This window comes from Otolemur garnettii, unplaced genomic scaffold (assembly GCF_000181295.1).
Source record: "Otolemur garnettii isolate 467f Iridium unplaced genomic scaffold, OtoGar3 scaffold00013, whole genome shotgun sequence".
In the NCBI taxonomy this organism is placed as follows: Eukaryota; Metazoa; Chordata; class Mammalia; order Primates; family Galagidae; genus Otolemur; species Otolemur garnettii.
Window position 1 is genome coordinate 23,586,300 of NW_003852408.1, and position 23,280 is coordinate 23,609,579.

General features: G+C 34.5%; 1 protein-coding gene across 3 annotated transcripts in view; it reads right to left on the reverse strand.

Moving 5' to 3' along the window:
• Positions 1 to 23,280, reverse strand: part of CREB1 (cAMP responsive element binding protein 1) — a 68,588-nt gene that overhangs the window by 44,569 nt on the left and 739 nt on the right. For all 3 annotated transcript variants that reach the window (XM_003784996.2, XM_003784997.2, XM_023510340.1), the window contains exon 2: positions 5,076 to 5,197. In XM_003784996.2, coding sequence (XP_003785044.1) covers positions 5,076 to 5,189 — 114 coding nt within the window. In that variant the 5' untranslated portion in view covers positions 5,190 to 5,197. The remainder of the gene's footprint in view (positions 1 to 5,075; positions 5,198 to 23,280) is intronic.

Below are 23,280 nucleotides of genomic sequence, written 5' to 3' on the forward strand. Positions count from 1 at the left end.
CCAAAATTTATTTTTTAAAAAAAGCAAAAAGCCTAAACTATACCCCCCCATTTTTAGCTCTTCCTAAATGACAAAAACAAAAAGCCATTTTAATGTTATATTAAAATGTGTAACATAGGCTTCTTGTGAACATTTAATACCACTTTATTTGAATGACAGAAATAACAACTGATCAAATTTACCCAAGGTCAACAGATACACTATCCCTAAAGAAACAAAAGTCATCAAAATATCATGTATTAAATCTTCTAAAATCTAATTATCATCAAACTTGAGCAAAAGTGGCCTAGTAGGTCTAGAACTAAGACAATTTTAATCAGTCAGTATCAAAGTTAAGAGTCTTTAAGTCATACATGTCTAACAGGTGGGATTCTTCGTTTTTATGCTTGAACACACTCAGGAGTAGGAATTTTATTTGCTCATTCAGTAAACAGTTATTGGGGTGCCATGTGACAGAAACAACATTAAAACTGAAACTATAAAAATGAGAGAGATATGGGTCTCTGACCTCAGGAAATAATTGGGGTGTGAAGAAATAAGGAAAAAAGAAACAAGTAAATACAATTCTATAGAGTAATGAATTTGTTAAGATAAAAATGGACATGTTCAAAAAAGCTTATCCTACCCAACCTAACAGAAAGAAAGGCTACTGGGGCAAAGTGTGAATCTGAAACAAAGAATACAAATTAGATTTATTATTACTTGCAGGACAGAGGAACAGAATTCCAGGCAGCAAGGGCTGCACTGGCAAAAGCAAAGAGGGATACACAGCAGTTTAGCACCACTGGAGCACTTACGTGTGCTACTGTAGATGTAGGAGTACCAAGAGAGAAAATAATAGAGGCAGGGCTAAATGAGCTAGTCATAAAAAACCTTGTTCATGTCACATTAAATGACTTGTATTTTATCCTGAGGATATTGAGGAAGCCTCTGAAGGACTTTCAAACTTCTAAATACCATAGTAAGATTTGCATTTCAAGTAGACTATTTCAGTGGCACTGTGAATGATACATATTTCAGGTGGAAAAAAAATGGGTGGTAGATACACCAATGGAGAAAATAGTGGTTAACAGTGCCCTCCCCCCAAATAGGGCAGCAATAGCAGAAGGGATGGAATGAGAGAAGTGATTTTACGAAAATTTAGGAGCAGACTAGGAAGAAAGAATCAAAGATGACTTTCGTATTTGATAAAAAACTGGGAGATATGTCATTAACTGAAACAGAGAACGCAAGGAGGATAAGCTTTCTGAGTTGTAATGGTGGGTGACAAAATTGATCTGACATCTCAATTTGCAGAGGTATTTAGCAGGCAGTTAAATATTTGATGGTAAAGCTTGGGGAAAAGACACCTACTGAGGACAGAGTCTTCCCTGAGTTTTCTCTAGGGTAATTATACCAAGCTAACTCAATGAATAACCACCCTCTTTCTACGCTGATCAATCTACGTAACGACTGCTTGAGCTGCGGTTCTCAACCTGCGGGTCGCGACTCACAGGAACTGTATTAAAGGGCTGCAGCATTAGGAAGGTTCAGAACCACTGCGATAGATCTTCTAGGTGTTTTTTAAGGCATATGCCTACATTCAATTTTTATAACACACTATTGTGGAAACTACCTTTTAAATCCATCACAAATATCTTTTTATACCATTAATAATTGTTTTTAGTGGTTTTAATGGCTGAACAGAAAATTACATAATTTGTTAAAAATCTACAGAAATTTACATCAAGGCCAAACTAACAGGTTTCCTTTTTCTCAGTTTAAAAAAATTTCTGTAAATTCTCACAGTAAAATAAAGTTCACCTACCCTCCCTTTTTAAGACAGACAAGATCTCATTCTATCACCAGGGTTAGAATGCAAGTGGTGTTCTCATGGCTCACTGCAACCTCAAACTCATGGGCTCAAGCAATCCTCCTATCTCAGCCTCCTGAGTAGTTATGATTACAGACATATGCCACCACACCAGGCTAATTCTTTTATTTTTTGTAGGAATGATGTTGCACTATGTTGCCCAGGCTAGTCTCAAGCAATCCTCTTACCTTGACCTCCCAAAGTGCTAGGATTACAAATGTGAACTACCACACCTGGCCTCATTATTGTTTTAGATTGACTTTCTTCCTATACTACTCAGGCTGAATTTGTTTTCTTCTATACAATGACCAAATCACAATCATCTTGGATTTGACAATTTTATTACATTTTGCTAGCATTTAAAGACTGACATTACAAAGTAACAAGAATCAGAATTATGGGAGGAAATTATGTCAAAAATGTATGATGTATGTGTGTTAAAGAACCTGGATGAGCAAGTTAAAAAAAAACTATACAACTGGGAATAAAAAGAACTAAAAACCTATAAATGGGAACATATACTAAAACTCAAATCTGATCATGTCACTATACTTTTAAGTCTTCAGTGCTAGAAGGATGCCTGATAAAGATGATAAACTGAACATGTGCATGCAATTTTGTTCCTCCTGGATCCCCAATTATAGTTCACAAAACTGATTTCGTTTTCACAGGCATAAACACAATCATAGGTGAATGGAAAAAGAGATAATAGTAATGGAGTTTTGAAGGCTAGAAAGCAGATGGATGAATTATAATGAACTGACAAGGCCTCAGAAAGCCAACTTATGTTTTGGAGCCAGGGAATGCCTGATTTTTACCACAAGACCTTCAAGAGGCTCAGGATCTATGGCACCCTAGAAGGTGGAATGAAAAGAGAGACTAAAAATAAAGTTGGCACAAGGAGGCTTTTTGAGCAGCAATTATATCCCCCCTGCCCCCAACTCTGTGAAAGAAAAACTAATCTACCCTGATAAAAAATAAAGATTTATTTCTGGACAGGTGTTCTCTAGACCACAAACAACAGGCACTGCTAAAGGTGGGTATTACACCTCAGCCCTCTTCTCTTAGTTGGCTCCCAGGCCCCTGTCCTATAAGCAGTGTATAAGTGAAGCCATCTCTGGGGAACCTGACCAAATGCTCAGAAGAAAAGACTTAAAGGACACTGACATTAGGACAACCACAATCACTCTACAGGGAAGCTCATAGTTCACACAGCTATTAGGCCCCAAACATCCAAAGAGCTTCCAATACAGCCTTTTGGTCCCCTACTTTTAAACCTGAGCACAAAACTACAAATTATCAAACATTTAAGTAAAGCATGAAACCAGAACAAATGTACATGGGAGGCTACATTAGAATACCCACATGGGGGGAAGGAAACATAAAATGAAACAAACAAAACCTAATTAAAATTCTCAGAGATAAGAGAAAATAAAACACAAATAGGATGCTATTAAAATACAGGAAAAAATATATAACTATTCTGAGGGGGAAAAAAAATACTCTTAGAAATAGGATAACAGAAATAAAAAAGTCAATAGATGGGTTGGAACATATCGAAGAAATCTCCCAAAAAGCACAGCAAAAAAAAAAATGTAAAATGGGAGGAAAAGATGAAAAAATTAAAGAAACAGTCTTGGAAATATAATATCTGGATCACAAGGATTCTAAAGAGATACTGGAAAGGATAAAGAAAAAAAAAATCACCAAACAAATCATTTAAAGAAATTGCCCAGAACTGAAGACCTAAGTTTCTACTACAAAAGGGCCCAATGTATGTTTAGCTGAGTGGAGAAAAATGGATCCAAACCAATGACCCTGATAATGAAATTCTGAAGCACTATGAACAAAGAGGAGATTTTATAAGACGCCAGACATAAAAAAGTAAGAAATCTTTTCAAACACTAGATACTAACTGTGGACTGAGTTTTAAAAATTCCACAAGAATATCTTTACCAAATCAAATGTTCTTTCTCAAGAAACTGCTAGAAAACATGCTCAACCACACCAAGAACACATCCCACAAGAAAAAGGCAGTAGGATGAAAAGAATTCCGAGAATGATACTACACAGTAGTGGACTGAAAGGACAACCAGACCAGACCAAATGGTATGACCCAAGAGGATATTCACCATCAAGATGGCTGCTGGAATTGTATCTTCTTTTTACCAGAGGGCACAGTACTTAGATGAGCTCTGATTCTCACCTGTGCTTGCTTGCTTGCCTTGACCCCGTGCCAGTCAGGTCTTCGCTCTCTTCCCTTCCTTCCTGTAGCCTGCCTCATCTGACTACATCAGGTGTATATAGCTTTGTTTTACTCTTGAGGGCTGAAAAGCCCAGACACCCTAACTGTGGTGAGCCTTCTATTTCCCATAATTTATTCTTGCTCAGTGACTTCCCTAGGAACTTTTAAACTCTTGGGGAAACTGAAGCTGGACAATGCCATGGCTTCTGCTAGGATTATTTTTTTTCCCCAGACCCTTCATCTGAAAGAGGTAATATCATATTCTTACCTAGCAGGTTTATATTTGCTATTTGGTTTTTATATTAAACAACTTTTTCACTCCTATCTACGTAAATACATAGATGGATGTTAACAAAATATTTGAGGAAAAATACATGAGAACAAAAAAATTAGAATGAGAGAATATATCTTAAAAAGAGTCAGGAATTGTGTTTAAAATAAACAGGAAACAAAAACCACTATTAACCTTAAAATTTACTTACATATCATAATTTGCTTACCCTGTTTTTTAGTTTAAACATATACAAGGACTGTCCAGAAAGTATCCAGCCATTCTAATACTATTTTTCATATTATATAGCGGGATACTTTCCACACAGCTCTCCTATTAACTCAGGTTTTTGTATCATCTACACCTGTATGCACTCCCCAAAATCCACAGTATTAAATAAAAACAGTTGTCATAGCCAAGGTTTTCTTTCTTTCAGAGCCAATTAATTTATTCATCAGTTAAACATGAAATTATTTTTTAATCTTGTCACTAGAAACACTATATTCATGTTTAACAATACATTTTACTACATGTGACTGAATACTACCATTTCTAAACTTATGTTAATACTAAGTAAATAGGAATTTTGATATTCTAAGACCATCTCTGCTCATTCTATATATACAGAACTCTGGAATAAAAACTAAATTCTTTTGGAAACATTCTTGGAAGAGACACAACTTAGAATCTCTCCATATGTTTTATACCTGGGCTAATGTGGCAATCTGTGGCTGGGCTTGAACTGTCATTTGTTGGTTTTCAGCTTCTGTTACAGCTGCATCTCCACTCTGCTGGTTCTCTGCTCCAGATTCCATGGTCATTTAGTTACCTATAATAATATGGAAGAATGTTACAAGCACTACAGTGCTTTGGGCTTTCATGTCTTTAAAGGCAAATTTCAAGTTATAAATAATTGTATGTGGTAATTAGGTTAGCAAATACACCTAGAAATCTAAATCTAAGTAAAACATTATATAGCTGAATAGTTGTCAAACCTGACCAATTTGCAGAGTTATGAAAGTTCCAGACCCTTGAGAAAAGAAAGTATCTTTCTTCTCTCTTGGCTGTTTCCTCCCAATATTACCCCATCTAGAAATGAGATTCCTCTCGTCCATGAACCTCCCCTACTAACAAGGAGAGGAAGAGTGGCAGCAAAATTGTAATCTTTCAAACTCTACCCATCAGGTACAGAGAGAGGGTAGAGAGTTGAAGTGAGCTAACCATAGAAGTCTGTGGCATACAGGCTTCATGGTACTTCCTATAAAGGTATTTCCCGATAAGAGAGAAGAATCCAAACAATAGTAAGCTACTTCCACAAAAGATTACTGGTGATAGCACAAAATCAGACCAAGTTTCAAGACCCCAAGTTGTGGGACACAAAGTAGAAAAGTGGAATAAATAGCCACAGAGCCAAATGGGAGACACCAAACACTAAATAAGTTGTTCTAACTCTTATGCCAGGTATAGTGTGCAACACTACACTGCACAGGTACATACATACAAAGAAAATACCTTTAAAGATCTTAATTGAAAAATTTGGGGTAAGTAATCAAGATGATCATTGTCAGGTTTTAGACTCTGCTTTGCTAAGAGCTTAGTATATCTGTTAGGTAATCTGGCAGTAGATGGCAACAAAAGTTAAGTTGAGAGCAATTCCTAGTAGCAATAGCTACTGTACATAAAACTTAGAGAAGTTTCTGATAACTGGGGAAGTCATTCTGCCTAAATAAGCAATTATTTCTAGTTAATTGTTGTAATTCAATGCCTAGCAAATCACCTGTCAAAAATGAATTTATTGATATTAAGGGACTGCCTATAGTGATTCACAAACACCACAAAAACCCATTGCTTTTCCAGAACATATTTATTTTATAACTTCAAAATTGATAATCAAAACTATCACTGATCCTTATGTGATTATTATATACCATCACAATGTATTACATACTAGTACATCTAGCAAGATTGCTATCATTCATAGGGTGCTATAAAAAGAAAGTGCTTTACAAGTGACAGTTAAAAATGGAAATAAAAATACCTCTGTGGAAATGAATATAAACAGTTCAGAAATACCAGAATCTACAAACACAGATGACAAAGGAAAAGATTAACAGATTTGACATTATTATTATTAAAAACATTCACTACTTCCTAAGATAGAGGGAGGGAGGGATAAAGTAAGGAAATCTTTTAACATTCATAAACCCACTAAGGTTAATTGCACTGGTAGAAATTATCTGCCACATATAATCACCACAATAATATCAAGATACAAAAGAACTACTAGTAATACAACACTTTACTAGTTCACAAAGATAAAATTCAAGGGTATTCACTGTAATTTATTTATTTATGACAGAATCTCACTTAGTTGAACTGGACCTGGGCTTGAAGGCTATGGTGTCACAGCTCCCAATAACTCAAACTCTTAGGCTCAAGCAATCATCTTAACTCAGCCTCCTGAATAGCTGGGACCACAGGTGCCCACCACAATGCCAGGCTAGTTTTTCAGTTTTTAATAGAGATGGGGTCTGGCTTTTGCTCAGGCTGGTCTCAACTACCTGCCTCAGCCTCCTAGAGTGCTAGGATTACAAGTTTGAGCCACGGCACCCAGCCTAGAATATTTTTAAAATAGCAAAACACTGAAAATAAATACCCAGCATTAGGAGAACTATTAAAAATAGCCTATGTATAATGTAATCATGTATTATAAAACAAACCCCATTTATGTTAAAAAAAAAAATGACTAAAACAAACTGTTAAGGTACATGCATGGAAAAGACAGGGGAGGTTACGTGGTAGCTCTGAAGACAACTAGGATTTCGTAGATATCTATGGATGAGGGCTATCACTTTTACAAATATTGGTATTTAAAAAATTTTAATATCAGAAATCATATATAACACTTTAAAATAATGAACCAAAACTACACCACAATCATAATTTGGAGATACTCAAAGATAAAACATTTTTTAAATTCTAGATACATTTTACATGAAATTACCATTTCTGTTTAAATTTGGCCTCAACTGTTTATCCAACATTTCTAAATAATAAAAATTAACTGCTTTTAAAAATTATCAAATAACTTCAGTTATCACTTATAAAAATTCACTGAGTTGGATACTTATACTCTGCTCTTTTAAACTACAAAATTTAAGAAAGAGATCAAATTTAACAGAAAACAACAACAAAAAAAGTTTATCTATCTTAAAAGTTACCGTACTTTTGGTCTGGGGAAAAAAATGGTACGCAGAAAAGAAAAACCTAATTTCAATAACAACAAATGAATGAACCCATTCCAGGACAGTACTGAGTCAAGCGTAAGAGCAGACATCTATAAATTTTTCTCCACTGGTCTCTTCTAAATTACCATTTTAAACTAGGAAGATAAATAGAAATTTATCACAATACCCTTGCAGATGAAGTATACACATTCATTTTTAAAGACTTTCATTCCAAGCCACCTTTTTATGCTATGTTGTCACTTGATATATGGAGTTTTACTCTATTATCTGATTAATTGCAATCTAAAGCACAGATCAGTCATATTTCTTTTGTTTTTGTTTGTTCTACAAATAAAATCAAGATTATTTTTTCACATTTTAGGTACGGGGCATTACAACTTTCTATTTTGGAAAAGAAAACATTTATTACCATATTCTAATAAAAGAAGTAGTTACAGCTGTAAAGACACACTCAAAATAATTTTCATACTCCTTCCCTCCTTAACAAAGATAAAGTTCAAGAGTACTCATTGTAGAATATTTTTAAAATAACAAAAAATTGAAAACAAATATCCATCATTAGTCTATAATGTAATAACATCTTATAAAGCAGAATCCTATTTATGTTAGCCAAAAATAAGACAAGTAAAACAAATTGTTGTAGAAGTGTAGGCATGGAAAAGATGTGGGAAGTTAAACACTAAACCACAGGTGGTAGCTCCAAAGAAAGAATGATTTAGTAGAACTACAGAATGATGACTTTCATTTTTCACTCTTTACCTAATATGTCTTTTCTTAAAAAAAAAAAACCAAGGTGTGTTATTTCCAATAGATAGGAGACCTCCTTTAAAATGTTACTGTTTTATTATCATTTCATTCAGGTGGACTACAATCCTTTTTCAGTGTAGAGCAGCGTTTCTCACCTTGGGGTCATGACACACATGAACTGTATTAAAGGGCTGCACTACTCTGAAGGCTGAGAACCACTGGTCTAGAGGATGACCTTCTTATTTTTCTAACTCTTAGCTTAAGTCGATACCAACTTCTTGGGGAACAATACAAATACAGTCTTTCATCTGAAAATGCACGCCTTTTCTCAAAGTGCTGATAAGAATTAAGGAAGAACAATTTTTTCAGATGAGAAACTTGGTAACAACTAAAACAAATACTGTTGTTATTTCATTTTAAAGGTATGAAAATAGCAATCTTCCAACTGGACTAAATCAGCATTAAAAGTGGCTGCAACTATTTTGACATCGAAAGTTTTAGCTTAAAGATATGGTATATTATCATATGTAGGATCTGCAATCTTTCTATCAGTCTAGCCAACAGTGCCCTATCCAGACTTAAGATTAGATATTAGAGGAAATCGGTAGGTTCCCAACATTGTTTGAAGAAATTCACTAAACATGGGCCAAAAAGAAAGAAACGGAATAATGCTAAAAAATAAGAAAAAGACTAGGTACATATGAAATCAGAATGTTGCATGAGTACTGGGCCCAGGATATATACTAATGGCATGATAGTACTATATTCTTTTTTCTTTTCATATCTTCTAACCATCATCCCCCTATCCTCCCCTCTCCCCACTTGCTCATTCGCCAACCACTACCCTTTGTATTAGCTCATCTGCTGCCTTCATATTGGAATAGAGTACATTGAATTCTTTCTTTTCCATTCTTTTTTTTTTTGAGACAGAGCCTCAAGCTATCCCCCTGGGTTGAGTGCTGTGGCATCACAGCTCACAGCAACCTCCAACTCCTGGCCTCAAGCGAGTCTCCTGTCTCCACCTCCCAAGTAGCTGGGACCACAGGCGCCCACCACAATGCCTGGCTATTTTTTTTGGTTGCAGCCGTCATTGTTGTTTGGCGGGCCTGGGCTGGATTTGAACCCACCATCTTAGGTGTATGTGGCTGGCGCCTTAGCCACTTGAGCCACAGGCGCTGAGCCTCTTTTCCATTCTTGTGATGCATTACTAAAAAGAATGTGTTCCACCTCCATCCTGGTTAATAAAAAAGATGTAAAGTCTGCATCTTTTTAGTGGCTGAATAACATTCCATGGTGAACATACACCACAGCTTGTTGATCCATTCCTGGATTGGTGGGCATTTAGGCTGTTTCCACATTTTGGCAATTGTAAATTGAGCTGCGATAAACAGTCTAGTGCAAATGTCCTTAAGACAAAAGGACATTTTCTTTTCTTCTGGGTAGATGCCTAGTAATGGGATTGCAGGATCAAATGGGAGGTCTAATTTAAGTTCTTTGAAGATTCTCCATACTTCCTTTCAAAAAGGTTGTATTAGTTTGCAGTCCCACCAGCAGTGTAAGTGTTCCCTTTTCTCTACACCCAGCATCTGCAGCTTTGAGACTTTGTGGACCATTCTCACTGGGGTTAGGTGATATCTCAGGGTGGTTTTGATTTGCATTTCTCTGATGATTAGGGATGGTGAGCATTTCTATGTTTGTTAGCCATTTGTCTGCCTTCTTTAGAGAAGGTTCTATTCAACTCTCTTGCCCAAGTACTATAATTCTTGTTCTTCCAGCAATTCTAAATTTTATTTAGGATTAATGTTTAAAAGTTGAATTATCATGATTTTCATCCCTAAAAGTTAGCATAAGACTAATCCTTTGGAAACTATGAACTTTTAACAAATTTCAAAATAGGTTTGTGCCTAAAGGAAATACATTTTTAATCAATTTACAAAGATACAAACCATTTTGCTATAATGGTCTCGAGGATTCTACCACCTCATTATATGAAAAATAAAAAGCAAAGTGATTCTGTAATATTATTCACTCAATCTTACAAAAAACAAAAAATGCTACTATTAGTAGGTAGAAAACAGCTTAACGCTTGGTGGAAAGCTGGATTTGTCAACAAGTGGCACTGTCACCAAGTGGTTATCAGACTAAACTTTTTGTATTTCAGTGTCTCATTAGTATAATTCAAACAAGAGGAAGGAATTAAAAGTAGAAAAAGACCACAAAGATGTATGAACACAAAAATAATTATACAGGTCACATGATTCAAGAGTATTTTTGGTTAAAGGAAGTATTTCCTTTTATTATACATTCATTCACGTTGTAAAGAAAGACTGAATAATAATAGGTCACCTAGCCTCTTGATCCTGGACAAATACAGAGATACTACCATTCATTTATATAATCATGAGCAGGCAATACAACTTGAGATTATTAGCAATACTTTAAAAACATACTACAAGACCACACTGTTATCCAATGAAGAGTCTCTCTCACCTAGTGGACACTGTCTTTTATCGTTACACTGCTCTGGTCTTAACTGTTTAATTATAGTTATTAAATAGATTAACAGTCCCTTTTCCTAACTGTTAAAGATAAAACTGTTATTAGTTTCTATCTTAGCTTCAAGAAATTTATCTGACTGGGTTTCCAAATAGTAAATAGCTGTATCACGTCTATACCCTTTCTACAGTAAAGATAATAGTAGATATTAAAAAGTTCAAAATGTAGTTCAGCTAAACACCTCTGCCAAGTCAAATGAATGCTTCCACGATATTTACAAGAGAGTATGTTCTGCCAACAGCCTGAGAAGTAGTGGAATATCAAGGAAGCATTAAGGATGAATACATTATTGATAAATTTGGGGCAGAAGATAATCACTAGACAGATGATAATCACTATTGGAGATAATACCATGGAAAATGCAATTAACAAACATTTTTTAAAATTTTGCCTTTAGAGAACTTATATTCTAGTGGAGGGGGTTAGAGGAGAAAAAGTGAACAAGCAAAACAAGGCGGGAAGTGTGCAGAAAAATAAAGCTGGGAAGGATGCTGAAGAAATTTTCAACAATATTATATAAAGGCTGACCACAGAACCCTTACCAACAAAGTAGCATTTAAATTCATCTACTTGGCACCTGTGTGGAACTAGACGGAATCAGGGACAAACTCTGGCAGCACTATTTCTGCATCTACCTATCTGTAACAAATTAACAAAAATCTTCATCTCACTGCAAATTAAAGCTCAATAAGGAAAGCCCATATCACCACTTATGCTAATAATCACTAAGCGAAAAGAAAGAACACTATTATTTTCACCATGTTCTTTTTCTCCAAAATATTTTTTAAAACTTTGCCAGTAGAGAGCTTATATTCGGGGGGGTGGGGGGTGTTGGTGGACAGAATGGGAACAAGCAAAACATGGTGGGAAATGTGTAGAAAAATTAAGTGCACATAATCTCTCAACATTCTAGTTAAATGTTATGAAAAATCTTCCTTACAACTCAGTTAACTTTTTAATCTAAACCTATGGCAAATTTCATCCTATTTAGGATAAAAAAAAAAATAGCTAGTCAGAGAAATGAATTGACTCTGAAGAATAACACATTCATAACTAACAGAACATATGCTATGACTTCTTAAAAATAGAAATGACCTGAATTAGAAATGAGGAAAAAAACATTCCTCTGCACATTTATCAAGTGGGCAACTCCTGAACTTTCAGCAACTCAAAACTCCAGAGATTTAAGGAAATCACATAAACAGGACTCCAAAATCTCTAGGGTAACCATGTCACAAGGCATATTTGGGCACATTATTTTTTTTTCTATTTTTAGTAGTGACAGGGTCTTGCTTTTTGGTCAGGCTGGTCCCAAACTCATGAGCTCGAGCAATCCACCTGCCTCGGCCTCCCAGAGTGCTAGGATTACAGGCATGAGCCACCAGGGCACATGATTTTAAAACTAAATGACTATTTTGTTGCCACAGTCAAATATATTATAGAAAGCATTCTGCTATAGTATACCTAAAACACTAGTATGTGATACAGGCATATATAATAGTTTTTACATAGTTACTTTAATAAATTGTATCTTTATTAAGCAGAGTGTAATTCTGACGGATTTCAGAAATCATTTCTTCTGTGCTCATATCAAAGTCTTTCTTCCTTTAAGGAAATCCATATTTCAGCCTCTAGTCCAGATATAACAGAAGGCAAGAAAGTTGTATATAAAGTTAACTCTTATTCAAACCTCATGACATTTAAAATATATAAGACAAAAATAAAAGCTTAAAAATGTGTTTATATACTTTTATAAATTCTTTGTAGTAATAGTAGATACCAAAATAACCGCTGCCACCACTACCAGAAAGAGGGTGGTGTACAGCAAAAGGAAATCTTTTAATATTATTTAATAAATCACTTGCTTTGTTTGTTGGATTGAATCAGAAAAACAGTTTAAGTTCCACTTATTTCATGATTTATTGCAGTTTTATGGTTATAAGGGTATGTGAATGCCATCTTTAATAAGTAAACTTATTTTTAAAACATGCAGCATTTTCATGAAAAAGTGAATGTTTTTAAAGGACATATTTAACAAAAGTTAGACAAATTTCATTTGATTTTATAGAAACATCTTACATGACTTCTGACAGCCATCCCCAAATAAATGACTGATCTTATATATAGTACCTTTCAATAGGAAAACTTTAGGGCTTTCTCAAAGTTTTGTTTGTCCTTTTTTTTTTAAGTAACTGACAAAATATATTACCTTACTTTCCTAAAGGAAAGTAAGACTATACTCATAGCTCTGAAATAAGCCTTCATGTATCCAGTCACAAGAGAAAGTTGTTGCTTAGCAAAGCAACAACCATGACGATGCATTATTTTAGATGTTAACATTTTTATCCCATCTCTTCCCATTCCTTTCTTTCCAAACACCCACCTAATACTATGTTCACAGCTTTCTACACTTTGACCCTTTCAAAGAAGTAATTCTACAGAAACTTCTAAATATGAAGTGCTAGTAAATGCATTTTTGGAGCTGATTTCTTTTAAAGAAAAAAAGATTAGATAGCTCCTACATAGTTACTTTTATAAAAGCAATTTTTATGTTGACTAGAGTGAAGCTGTCTTTAAATTTTAAGTTCTGCTTCATAAAATAGCTCAATGCTAAAACTGTAAAGGACTCCAAAGTTATTATGCCCTGAAGTTAAATAATTATAATAGTCTACTATTTCATTTACTGTAACCAAAACTAAGTTGACTATGTGAAAATCACTTACATTCAAATGGGAAATGAATGTCCAAGTGTTTCTTAAATGTTTCTGAAGTAATACTTGTTATTTTGATAGTTCTGTTTTGAACTAAATTTTGGAATGCCATTCTTGATGAATTATTTACAAATTAGACACAGAAGAGTAAAAATTCAGTTTCCTGAAGTCAGACAGCACATGTACAGTAGGAATCATAAGACAGGAATTCTGGTTTTAGCTGACTTCACAGACGGAGAATCAGAGAAGTTAAAAGATTTGTAAGGAGTTTATGAGACTTCAAGACTGTATCTCATAGCCTTCAATATTACAAAAAGAATCTTTTGTATATTTTGCAATGAAACTACATGGGCTATTATAAAGTATGCTAATCATTTTAATTATATTTTGGTTATTAGTCGAGCAGCAAAGGAAAAAGCCTAAGAACGCAAAGGTACCAAGGATATACTAGACTATATTTAAAAATTGGCCATGCTTAATCTCAGCTGTAAAGAGGTTTTTTTTTTGAACATTAGAATTCATTCTTGGTGTTGTACATTCCATGGGTTTGAACAAATGTGCTGCCACTGGGTTAAATTATACAGAGTATTTTCCTTTATGTACAGTTTTGATGAAAGACTCGTTTCAAATTCACATATCTTCATCTTTAATCTTGAAAGAATCAACATCAAATCAGATCTTTCAGGTAGATAATTTTTTACCAACCTGTTGGTGGTTTCTGCTAAGGTTATTTTGAGCAACACAATCTCATGTTTATGAGATTTATGTTTCAGAGGTGGGAATAAGTAAAATGTTAAAGAGTTAGTGAAAACTCAAAAGTAGAAAACCTTCCTTTGAAAGCTACAGAAAATGAATTTAACTTCCTGTTTAAAAAAAAAGTCTGTAATTTCAATAAGTTTTAACTGATTAAAACATGTATGTCCACTTTCTTTAATCTGCACAACTCTAAAGAGGAATTGTTTTTAACTGTTCAAGTTTGTGATCCTCTAACAGGAGAATCATTCATTAAACAAATGTTATTTGCCTACTATACAATAAATGTTTTGCTAAAAACCACAGAAGCTATAGTATAACACATACAAGAACTTTTCTGAGTTTACAACCTAGTAAGAGATAAAATGTTACATACAAAAGAGCTAGAAAGGATTAGTTTATGCTAATTCTTATGACCAGTTTATTTATAAATTCCCCTCAAGTAAATATTTTTAAAAAGTAATTTTAAATCATAAGCTTCTATTTGGAAATCATGGGAATACAATAAATTATGGAAAAATAGGGAAGCATAAGATGGCTATTTATGGTAAATACATGCATATTTGATTAATAACAATGAAATCAACATATTTTTTCATGATCTTGGCTAGAATATTTCCTCCCAGTGAGCTATAACTATAAATGAATATTGCTTTGGAACAAAAATTTTAGTAGTACCAATTAATGAAGCAAGAATATTAAAAATGTTCCTCACAAGGAGATAATGTTACAAGAGTGATAGTTAACATGAGGTTCTTTCTACACTGCACTTAAACTCTCCTGGGCCTAGCCATTTATAAAAAATGAAGGACTTACTACTATCTTTGTGTTTATAACTGTCAATTTTGCAAATACAGTAGTTAATACCCACACAGGTATAATAAATTATCTCACAATAAATACTCAAAACATAGCAAAGTCAGCCAAGGATTCTGCATTATGCAGATTCAGAATGGATCAAAAATATTTGGGGGGAAAAAATCCCAGAAAGTTCCAACAAGCAAAATTGTACATCAAGTACTACACTGAATGCACAGAATGAAGTGATGTGCAGGCACTATGTTAGGTATTATAAGTAATCTAGAGGCGATTTCAAATATATAGGAGGCTGTGTAAGCTAGATGCAACAGTACACCATGTTACACAAGGGACTTGGAACCAATCCCCTATGGATACCAAGGGAGGATTGTACTTCAAGTTAAAATGTTTCACTCAAAGTTGACATTTCTAGATTTTTATCTTTACCTTCTTTTCATCAGTCCCTCTAAACTATCCTAAACACAGAATAAAGGGAAGATCAGAGGAAGATTGTTAGTGGGAATGTAAAAAAGGTACAGTAGCTTTGGAAAATAGTCCGGCAGTTCCTCAAATGGCTAAACATAGCATTTCAGTCCTAAGTATTATACTTAGGAGAAATGAAAATATATCCATAAAAATGAATGTTCATGACAGCATTATTCATATTAGCCAAAAAGTCCAAATGTTCAGGAACTCATGAATAAAACGTTGTATATCCATTAAATGGCCTATTTGGCCCTAAAAATTAACACTGCGACATACTACAACATGGACAAACTTTGTATGATTCCACTTATACGCAATGTCCACAATATGCAAATCCAGAGACAGAACATTGACTAGGGCTGGGGCTACAGGGAAATTAAGTAATAATGAAGAGGTATAGGGGTTTCTTTTGGAGATAATAAAAATGTCCTAAAGCTCAACAATCCCCCATCTTTTCGGCACCAGGGACTAGTTTCACTTTTTCCATGGTGGGAGGCATGTTTTGGGGAAGATCTCCACTTCAGATCATCAGGCATTAGATTCTCATAAGGAACCCTTAACCTAGATCCCTGTCATGAGCAATTTACAGTAGGGTCCTTGAATCTAATCCTACACTGCTCTTACAGGAGGTGGAGCAGCTATAAATACAGATGAAGCTTGCTTGTCACCCTCTGCTCACCTCCTGCTGTGCGCTTCAGTTCCTAAGAGGCTACAGACTGGTATTGGTCTGTGGCCTGGGGATAGAGGACTACAGCTAAAACTGACTATGGTGATATGCATATCCTTGCAAACATACTAAACAAATGCACACACCAAATGGGATGGAACATATAGTATGTGATTTATATTTCAATAAAGCTATGAAAAAAACTATGATGTCCAGTTCTTACTCGTAAAAATTACACATTCAAGTGTTACTCAACTAAGATATGTTCAACTTCATCAGTGTGCAAACATCAAAGTGTACTTACACAAATCTAGATGTACAGCCTACTAAACACCTAAGCTATATGATATAGCCTCCTGTTTCCTAGGCCACAAACATTACACAGCATGTTACCACACTGAATACCATACGCAACTGTAACACAACAATAGCTATCTGTGGATCTAAAATATCTAAACACAGAAAAGGTATAGTAAAAATATCATATAAAAGATTAAAAAGGGTATACCTATACAGGGCACTTGCCATGACTGGGCTTGCAGGACTGGAAGTTGCTCTCAATCGAGTGTGAGTAGGGAGTGAATGTGAATGCCTGAGGCATTGCTGTATAGTACTGTAAACATTGTACACCTAGGCTACACTAAATTTATAAATTCTTTCTTCAACAATAAATTAACCTTAGCTTCCTATAACTTTGTAAGCTTTTTTTATATTTACACTAATATTCTATAAGCTTTTTTCTATTTAAAAAATGCATTTTTAAAGAACTTCCTATACTTTTTGTTAAAAAACTAAGGCCTAAACACACACATTAGCGTATGTCTACACAGGGTCAGGATCATCAGTATCACTGTTTTCTATCTCTACATCTTTTACCACTGGAAGGTCTTTGGGGTCAATAACACAGGGAGTTATCATCTCCTATAGTAACAATGTCTTCTGGAATACTTCCTAAAGGACGTGCCAAGGACTTTTCTTGAGGAATATGTTTGTTTTTATTAGTTTCACCACAAATGTTAATAAAGCATTGTGCTAGGACTCTAAGATAGCTATGGTCATTAAGTGCTAAGAAAGTTTTAGCTCCATTAGAATCTTACGGGACCACCACTGGTGACACTGGTGGTCTGCCATTCACCAACAGGTCATTATATGGCACACAACTATACATCTAGACCCACCATGGAAGAGGACTGGGAGTCAGGAAATCTACATTTCAGCCCAACTCATCCTTTCTTTCCTGTTTATATCTTTCCTCTTCTATATGAAATAAAGTTCCCTGCCTTTCACTCAGTGTTCTTCATAATGTACAACTACAATTAATCTAATACTTTCTTTACCAAGTTCTAAGCATACCAAATTCATTCTACTTCCGTGTCTTCATTTTTGTTGTTCATTCCATTGCCTAGAAAATACTGTTTCATCTCTAAAGTTCTCCAGTATTCTATTTATTTATTTATTTTTAAATTATATACATTGGCAGAGTGCCATTACATGGTAGCTCACAGCAACCTCCAACCTGGGAGACTCAAGTGATTCTCTTGCCTCAGCCTCCCTAGTAGCTGCTGGACTACAGGTGCCTGCCACAACACCTGGCTTTTTTTGTTTGTTTAGCAGGCCCAAAATGGGTTCAAACCCATCAGCGCTGGAGCATGTGGCCAGTGCTCTAACCACTGAACTACGGGCACTTGGCCTCAGTATTCAATTCAAATTCTACTTTTCTCACAAGATTTTTCCTCACTAGGGTCCCTTTCTTCTGAACTTCATAGCTGTTCAAGATGGTGGTCAAAACTGATATTCTGCCATGTATGTCTCATTCTTTTTCCAGAACCATTTTACCATCCTCACCATAAGTTCCTTGAGGGGAGGTACCATGTATTCAGGCTTTATTGTTTATGGCAACTGAAACAATCTTCATTTAACATTTGTATTATTTTTATAAATATTTAACTGAATTTTCTTGTGATTATTTCACCAACTGTAATAGTTGACAGCCAATAAATGTTCACTGAATAAATATCCAAAATAATGGTTACTCAGCCTTGCCTAACTTAACAGTTTGTTACATCTATACTGCCATATAATTACAACCAGAAACTCACATGTAGATCATGAGAAATGCACTTTAAATTAACCAAAGAAATCTGTCTTTGTTTCATAGAAAATTCAGTATAGGTCAACTTTAAGATCTCCCCTCCACTCCTACACCAAGGTCATTAACTCAGCTATTTAAACTTCCCATTTAACTTTCTATTCTCCAACTTAATGCCATTTTTTTCTTCAATCCCTCAGACCTCCTCCTTTCCAAACTTTGCCCCTTGTTAGATTAGAGATCTCAGATTAATCCAACAGCAGAAAGAAAACTTGTAAGTGCTTTTACCTTTGTTCACATAGCTCATCTTGTTTATGATAAACTATTACCTTACTTCACCCCTAAGAAAAAGCATCTTAGGAATTTATAAGTTTATCAAGGAGTACTACTATTTTTTTTGAAGTTGAGATTTGTATACCTAGCCTCAAGAATTAATATACGTTTTAGATAATTTTTCATTACTGGAGATGTACAATGTATGTATATAATACATGAAATTGTAATTATTCATCATTAAAGATAATCTTATCTGTTGGAATAAACAAAAGAATATGAAATGTTAGATAATCTTTTTATTTTTCCTTTTTGGTAGCCTACAAGACAAATGAACAAAACTCTGGGTATAGTATAACGTAGTAGAGCACCCTTAAATCTGTAAATACAAAATCCAATATGCTCTAAAATTGAACACTAATGGACATGACACCCCAAGTGGAAAACTCTACATCTGACTGCATGTGATGGGTCATAATCAAATGGTTTCATAAACAAATTTAAAATATAAAGTATAAAATCACCTTCAAGGTATTTGTATAGGGAATACATAAAGCATAAATGAATTTCACGTTGAGACTTGGGTTCCATCCCCAAGATATCTCATATGCAAATATTCTAAAATCTGAAAAAAATATGAAATCCAAAAATACTTCTGGTCCCAAACATTTCCACAAAGGAATACTCAACCTATAAAACATGTCTTTACAGGAGCTGGTACAAAATATAAAGCTCACTGACAATTACATCACAAAATATTAGGAAATCATCAAGGCAGGTTAATGATCATGTGAAAAAAAAATGCAGGAAGAAGTCTATTACACTGGTAAGTCTTATTGGGTAATAATGTTCCCCAAGTTTCTTGCTTAAAAAAAAAAAAAAAAACACAAAAAATCTGGCCTTTATAAAATGTTCTTTCTCATTAAAAGAGAAAGTTAAAAAAAAATTGGTCATAATACTAATTGAAAAAAGCAGTCTATTAGGATTGTAAGAACTTCAACAAGTTAACTAAATTCAGATTAAATCTGCTTTGTGATTTAACCCTTACACAGTCTGCTAGACTCCTCATATGTAATACATCTTTAAAACTTTTAAAATGAGCTAAATAGGAAGGCACTTCAAGTAACAATTTCCTGTTACAAGTTATTTCAAATTTTTCACTCAAATGAAATGTTTTTCATTTAAAAAAATAAAGGCATGATGGCAGATACCGTTAATTTCTAAGTTCATACAGCACCTAAAAATAAAATCAGTTCAATAACTGATTAATAGACAATTCTATATAATGCAATACATCAAAATTTCTAACTCTTCATCTACTCATACAAATTAATTGATACTAAGTGGGAAGAAAAAGCATGATGTAGAACAGTATGTGTATAGACTACTACCATTTGTACAAAGAGGGAAGAGTACATAATTTGCCTGTGTATGATAAAGTGACTCAGAAAAGATCAAAAAAAAGTTAACACGTGGGTGACAAAGCGAGAATATAGGAATATTTTGCTATATTATGTAGGATAATATTATTTTGTATGTTTACAAAAAGAGACATCTGAATGAATTATCCTAAAAACAAAATTGAAGATATAAAAAAGTATACTTTTTAACTTCATCTAGGGTGATCTCTTTCCTTTAACTGCTTTCTATGACACATATTGGGCATTAGTCACTGTTTCCCCAACAGTTCCTTGGGGGTTGAGATAAGACAATTTATCGTAGGATTTGCTGCAGCTTCTGACCCAGAATATTAAATATGGTAATAAAAATTTTAAAAATAATAGGCAACCACTAAATAACTGGCATTTATATATATTAAATTTATTTAATCCCAATAATTTGGAAGTAGATATTCCATGTTTTTTTTCTAGCAAGGAAAGTGAGGTAGTTAGGAAACTTGCCGAAGGTCCCACAGGTAGGAAGTTGAAGATGAATTGTTATCATTAGTTGAATCGTTAGGGTACTTTATATTTATCTCACAATCCCTTAAGGCAAATGGTATTATTCTAATTTTACTGATAAGAAACTTCCCTCAGGTCACAAAATTCCTTGAGGGTGTTTTTAAGATAGCAGCAGGCAATGTTAGGATTGAAACCCAAGCCTGTGATTCCAAACCGCATGCTGTCAACAATATTCTGTCATAGTAAATGCTAATATTTGAATTACTATAAACTGCCATCTCACATGCTACTGCAGCAATGAGTTCACACATGAGTTAAACAAATAGAAATTCCTGCATTTTTCCATTCCCTAATGTCTACTACATCCTTAAATTCTGATTTGAGCTCTATTCAATAAAGCAGCTGTCACTGAAAGTTACAGGGTACATCAAGAAAAATATTTGCCTACTACTCAGGAGGCTGAGGCAAGAGAATCACCTAAGCCCAGGAGGTGGAGGTTGCTGTGAGCTGTGATGCCACTGTACTCTACCAAGGTCAATAAAGTGAGACTGTCTCTAAAAAAAAAAATTTTTTTTTGCATATTTTTTGGCATTTGCATTTTGGCTGTGACATAGGCAAATATATAAGTTAGGCAAAAATATTATATAAACAAGTTTATGTAATCCTATTGGATAAGTTATTTATGGAATAAATGAAATTACAAATTCTAGCGATACACTAATTGAGCATGAAGTTACAAATAAATGACTTTATTGTCAAGAGAGAATTTGAAAATATGGTGGAGGACACATACTTGGTTTTAGTTAAAATGTAACTATTCTGTACCCAAACAAACAAAACTAGATGTCTGAGAATGAGAGACAAAATTTCAATTAATAAGATCCAACCCCAAGAATATGCGTTTCAGGAAGGAGAACAAAAAAGGTGCCATTTTTATGGATCAGGTTTCTAAGTTTCTTCAGGTTCTTACGTGAAAAAAATTCATTCAAAATTTGAAACACTAAGTAAATTCTAAAAGATGTATTATTTTAATGTTCTTCAGGCAAAGTCTGTCAAAGCTTACTAGTTTTCTAAATGTAGGTGTTCATCCAAATTAAAAAAAAAGATTCAAGCAGATCCCAGCATAATCTTTTTGATTCCTGAGAGGGCACAGAAGTAATGTAGAGTAAGTACCACATTCTAAGTGAATGTTCAAATATTAATGAATATAACAGTTTGAAAAGTTTCACTTGGATTTGCTAAAAACCACAAATTATTAATCTATATATAAAATAAAGTTTAAAAGCTCTTTTGGACTAAACTGAACAACATTATCAGAAAACAATTTTAAAAATCTCGCAGACAGTTGTTCCTCGTCGTTTGGAAATAAAATTATTTTCCCAATCCTTATAGAAAAATTCCCTTTATTTCACCTTTTAAATTAAATTTCTTAGCAATAACAAATTGTTAATGAGGTACTTTAAAGACAGCAATACAGTAAAGTACGATTTGGAAAAGTTACTTCCATACAGAAGAGATGACAGTGCTTCTATAACCAATCAACATTTATTCCCCACAAAAATCAGAGTTCAGTCATACCCTGACAAATATTTTTAAAACAACCTGTTCATCTTTTGCACCACCTCAAGTAACTGTTTATGGCTTTACTTTCACATCAGGAAATAAGCAATAAATGTAAAATTTCAGTAGGCAATAACCAAAACTATCTTATACTAAACCTAGAAGGAAGAGCGAGCTGAAGCTAGAATGAAATTCTCGAGAAGGTATTATATACTTAAATAGGTCACACTGCAGGTCCTCTAAAAACTGTCTTGTAATCTTTAATGTGTCAATGACTTTTCTATTGTCCCCTTTCCCAAAAGACCAAAAAAAAAAAAAGAAAAAGGTATGTGGTTGAAATTATTGTCAATCTCAAAACTCGGGTTACCTACTGCACTCGGGACAAATAATAGTTTTAAAGTCTATTTTTAGAATTAAAATTAAATCAATCTTTCATTGAAATTTTTGTCTAAAATATGGGAAGACATGGTGAGAGGGGTAGAGGGGTAAAGGGAGTTACAGATGACCCAAACGCCGCTGGCAAGGTTGCGCCCCCAAAATGATGTAAAACAAAAGTACGTCGGCTAATAATTCGTTTCAACGAAGTGTTTCAGAATGATAGACCTCAAGTGATTATAACCTTACAAAAAGGGTTAAAAGCGAAACTGTTTTAAAACACTGGCTTCCCTTTTACAGGATCTGAACAGTTTTCTTAAAAAGTTATTACAAATGTTTTTAGCACCCCTTCCTCCCAAAAAGAACGCATTTCCATGACTACTGACCTTTTAAAAAAAAAAAAGAGGAGGGGTGAGATAAAGAGTCAAAAATTCCCTTAAAAAGCACAAGCTCTCATCAGCTCAACTAAGCAGCACAGGACAGAAAACTGCGTTTCCCCAACCGTGTAGGAGCGGGAGGAAAGGGCACGAATAAAATACAGCACAAGAGGAAGCCTTGGGTTTCGAACTTTATTGCACAAAGAGAGTGGAGAGAAGAGTAGGTCAGACGTTGCAGTTCTTCCCCTCGCGAAGCGGGCTCGGCCGGCGGAGGCTACCGGGAAGGCAGCAGGCACCTTCACCTCCTCTGCCCTCAACTGTCGCCTTCTTCCTCCTCCACCCCCCACCAGCACCCAGGCGGCGGACGGCTG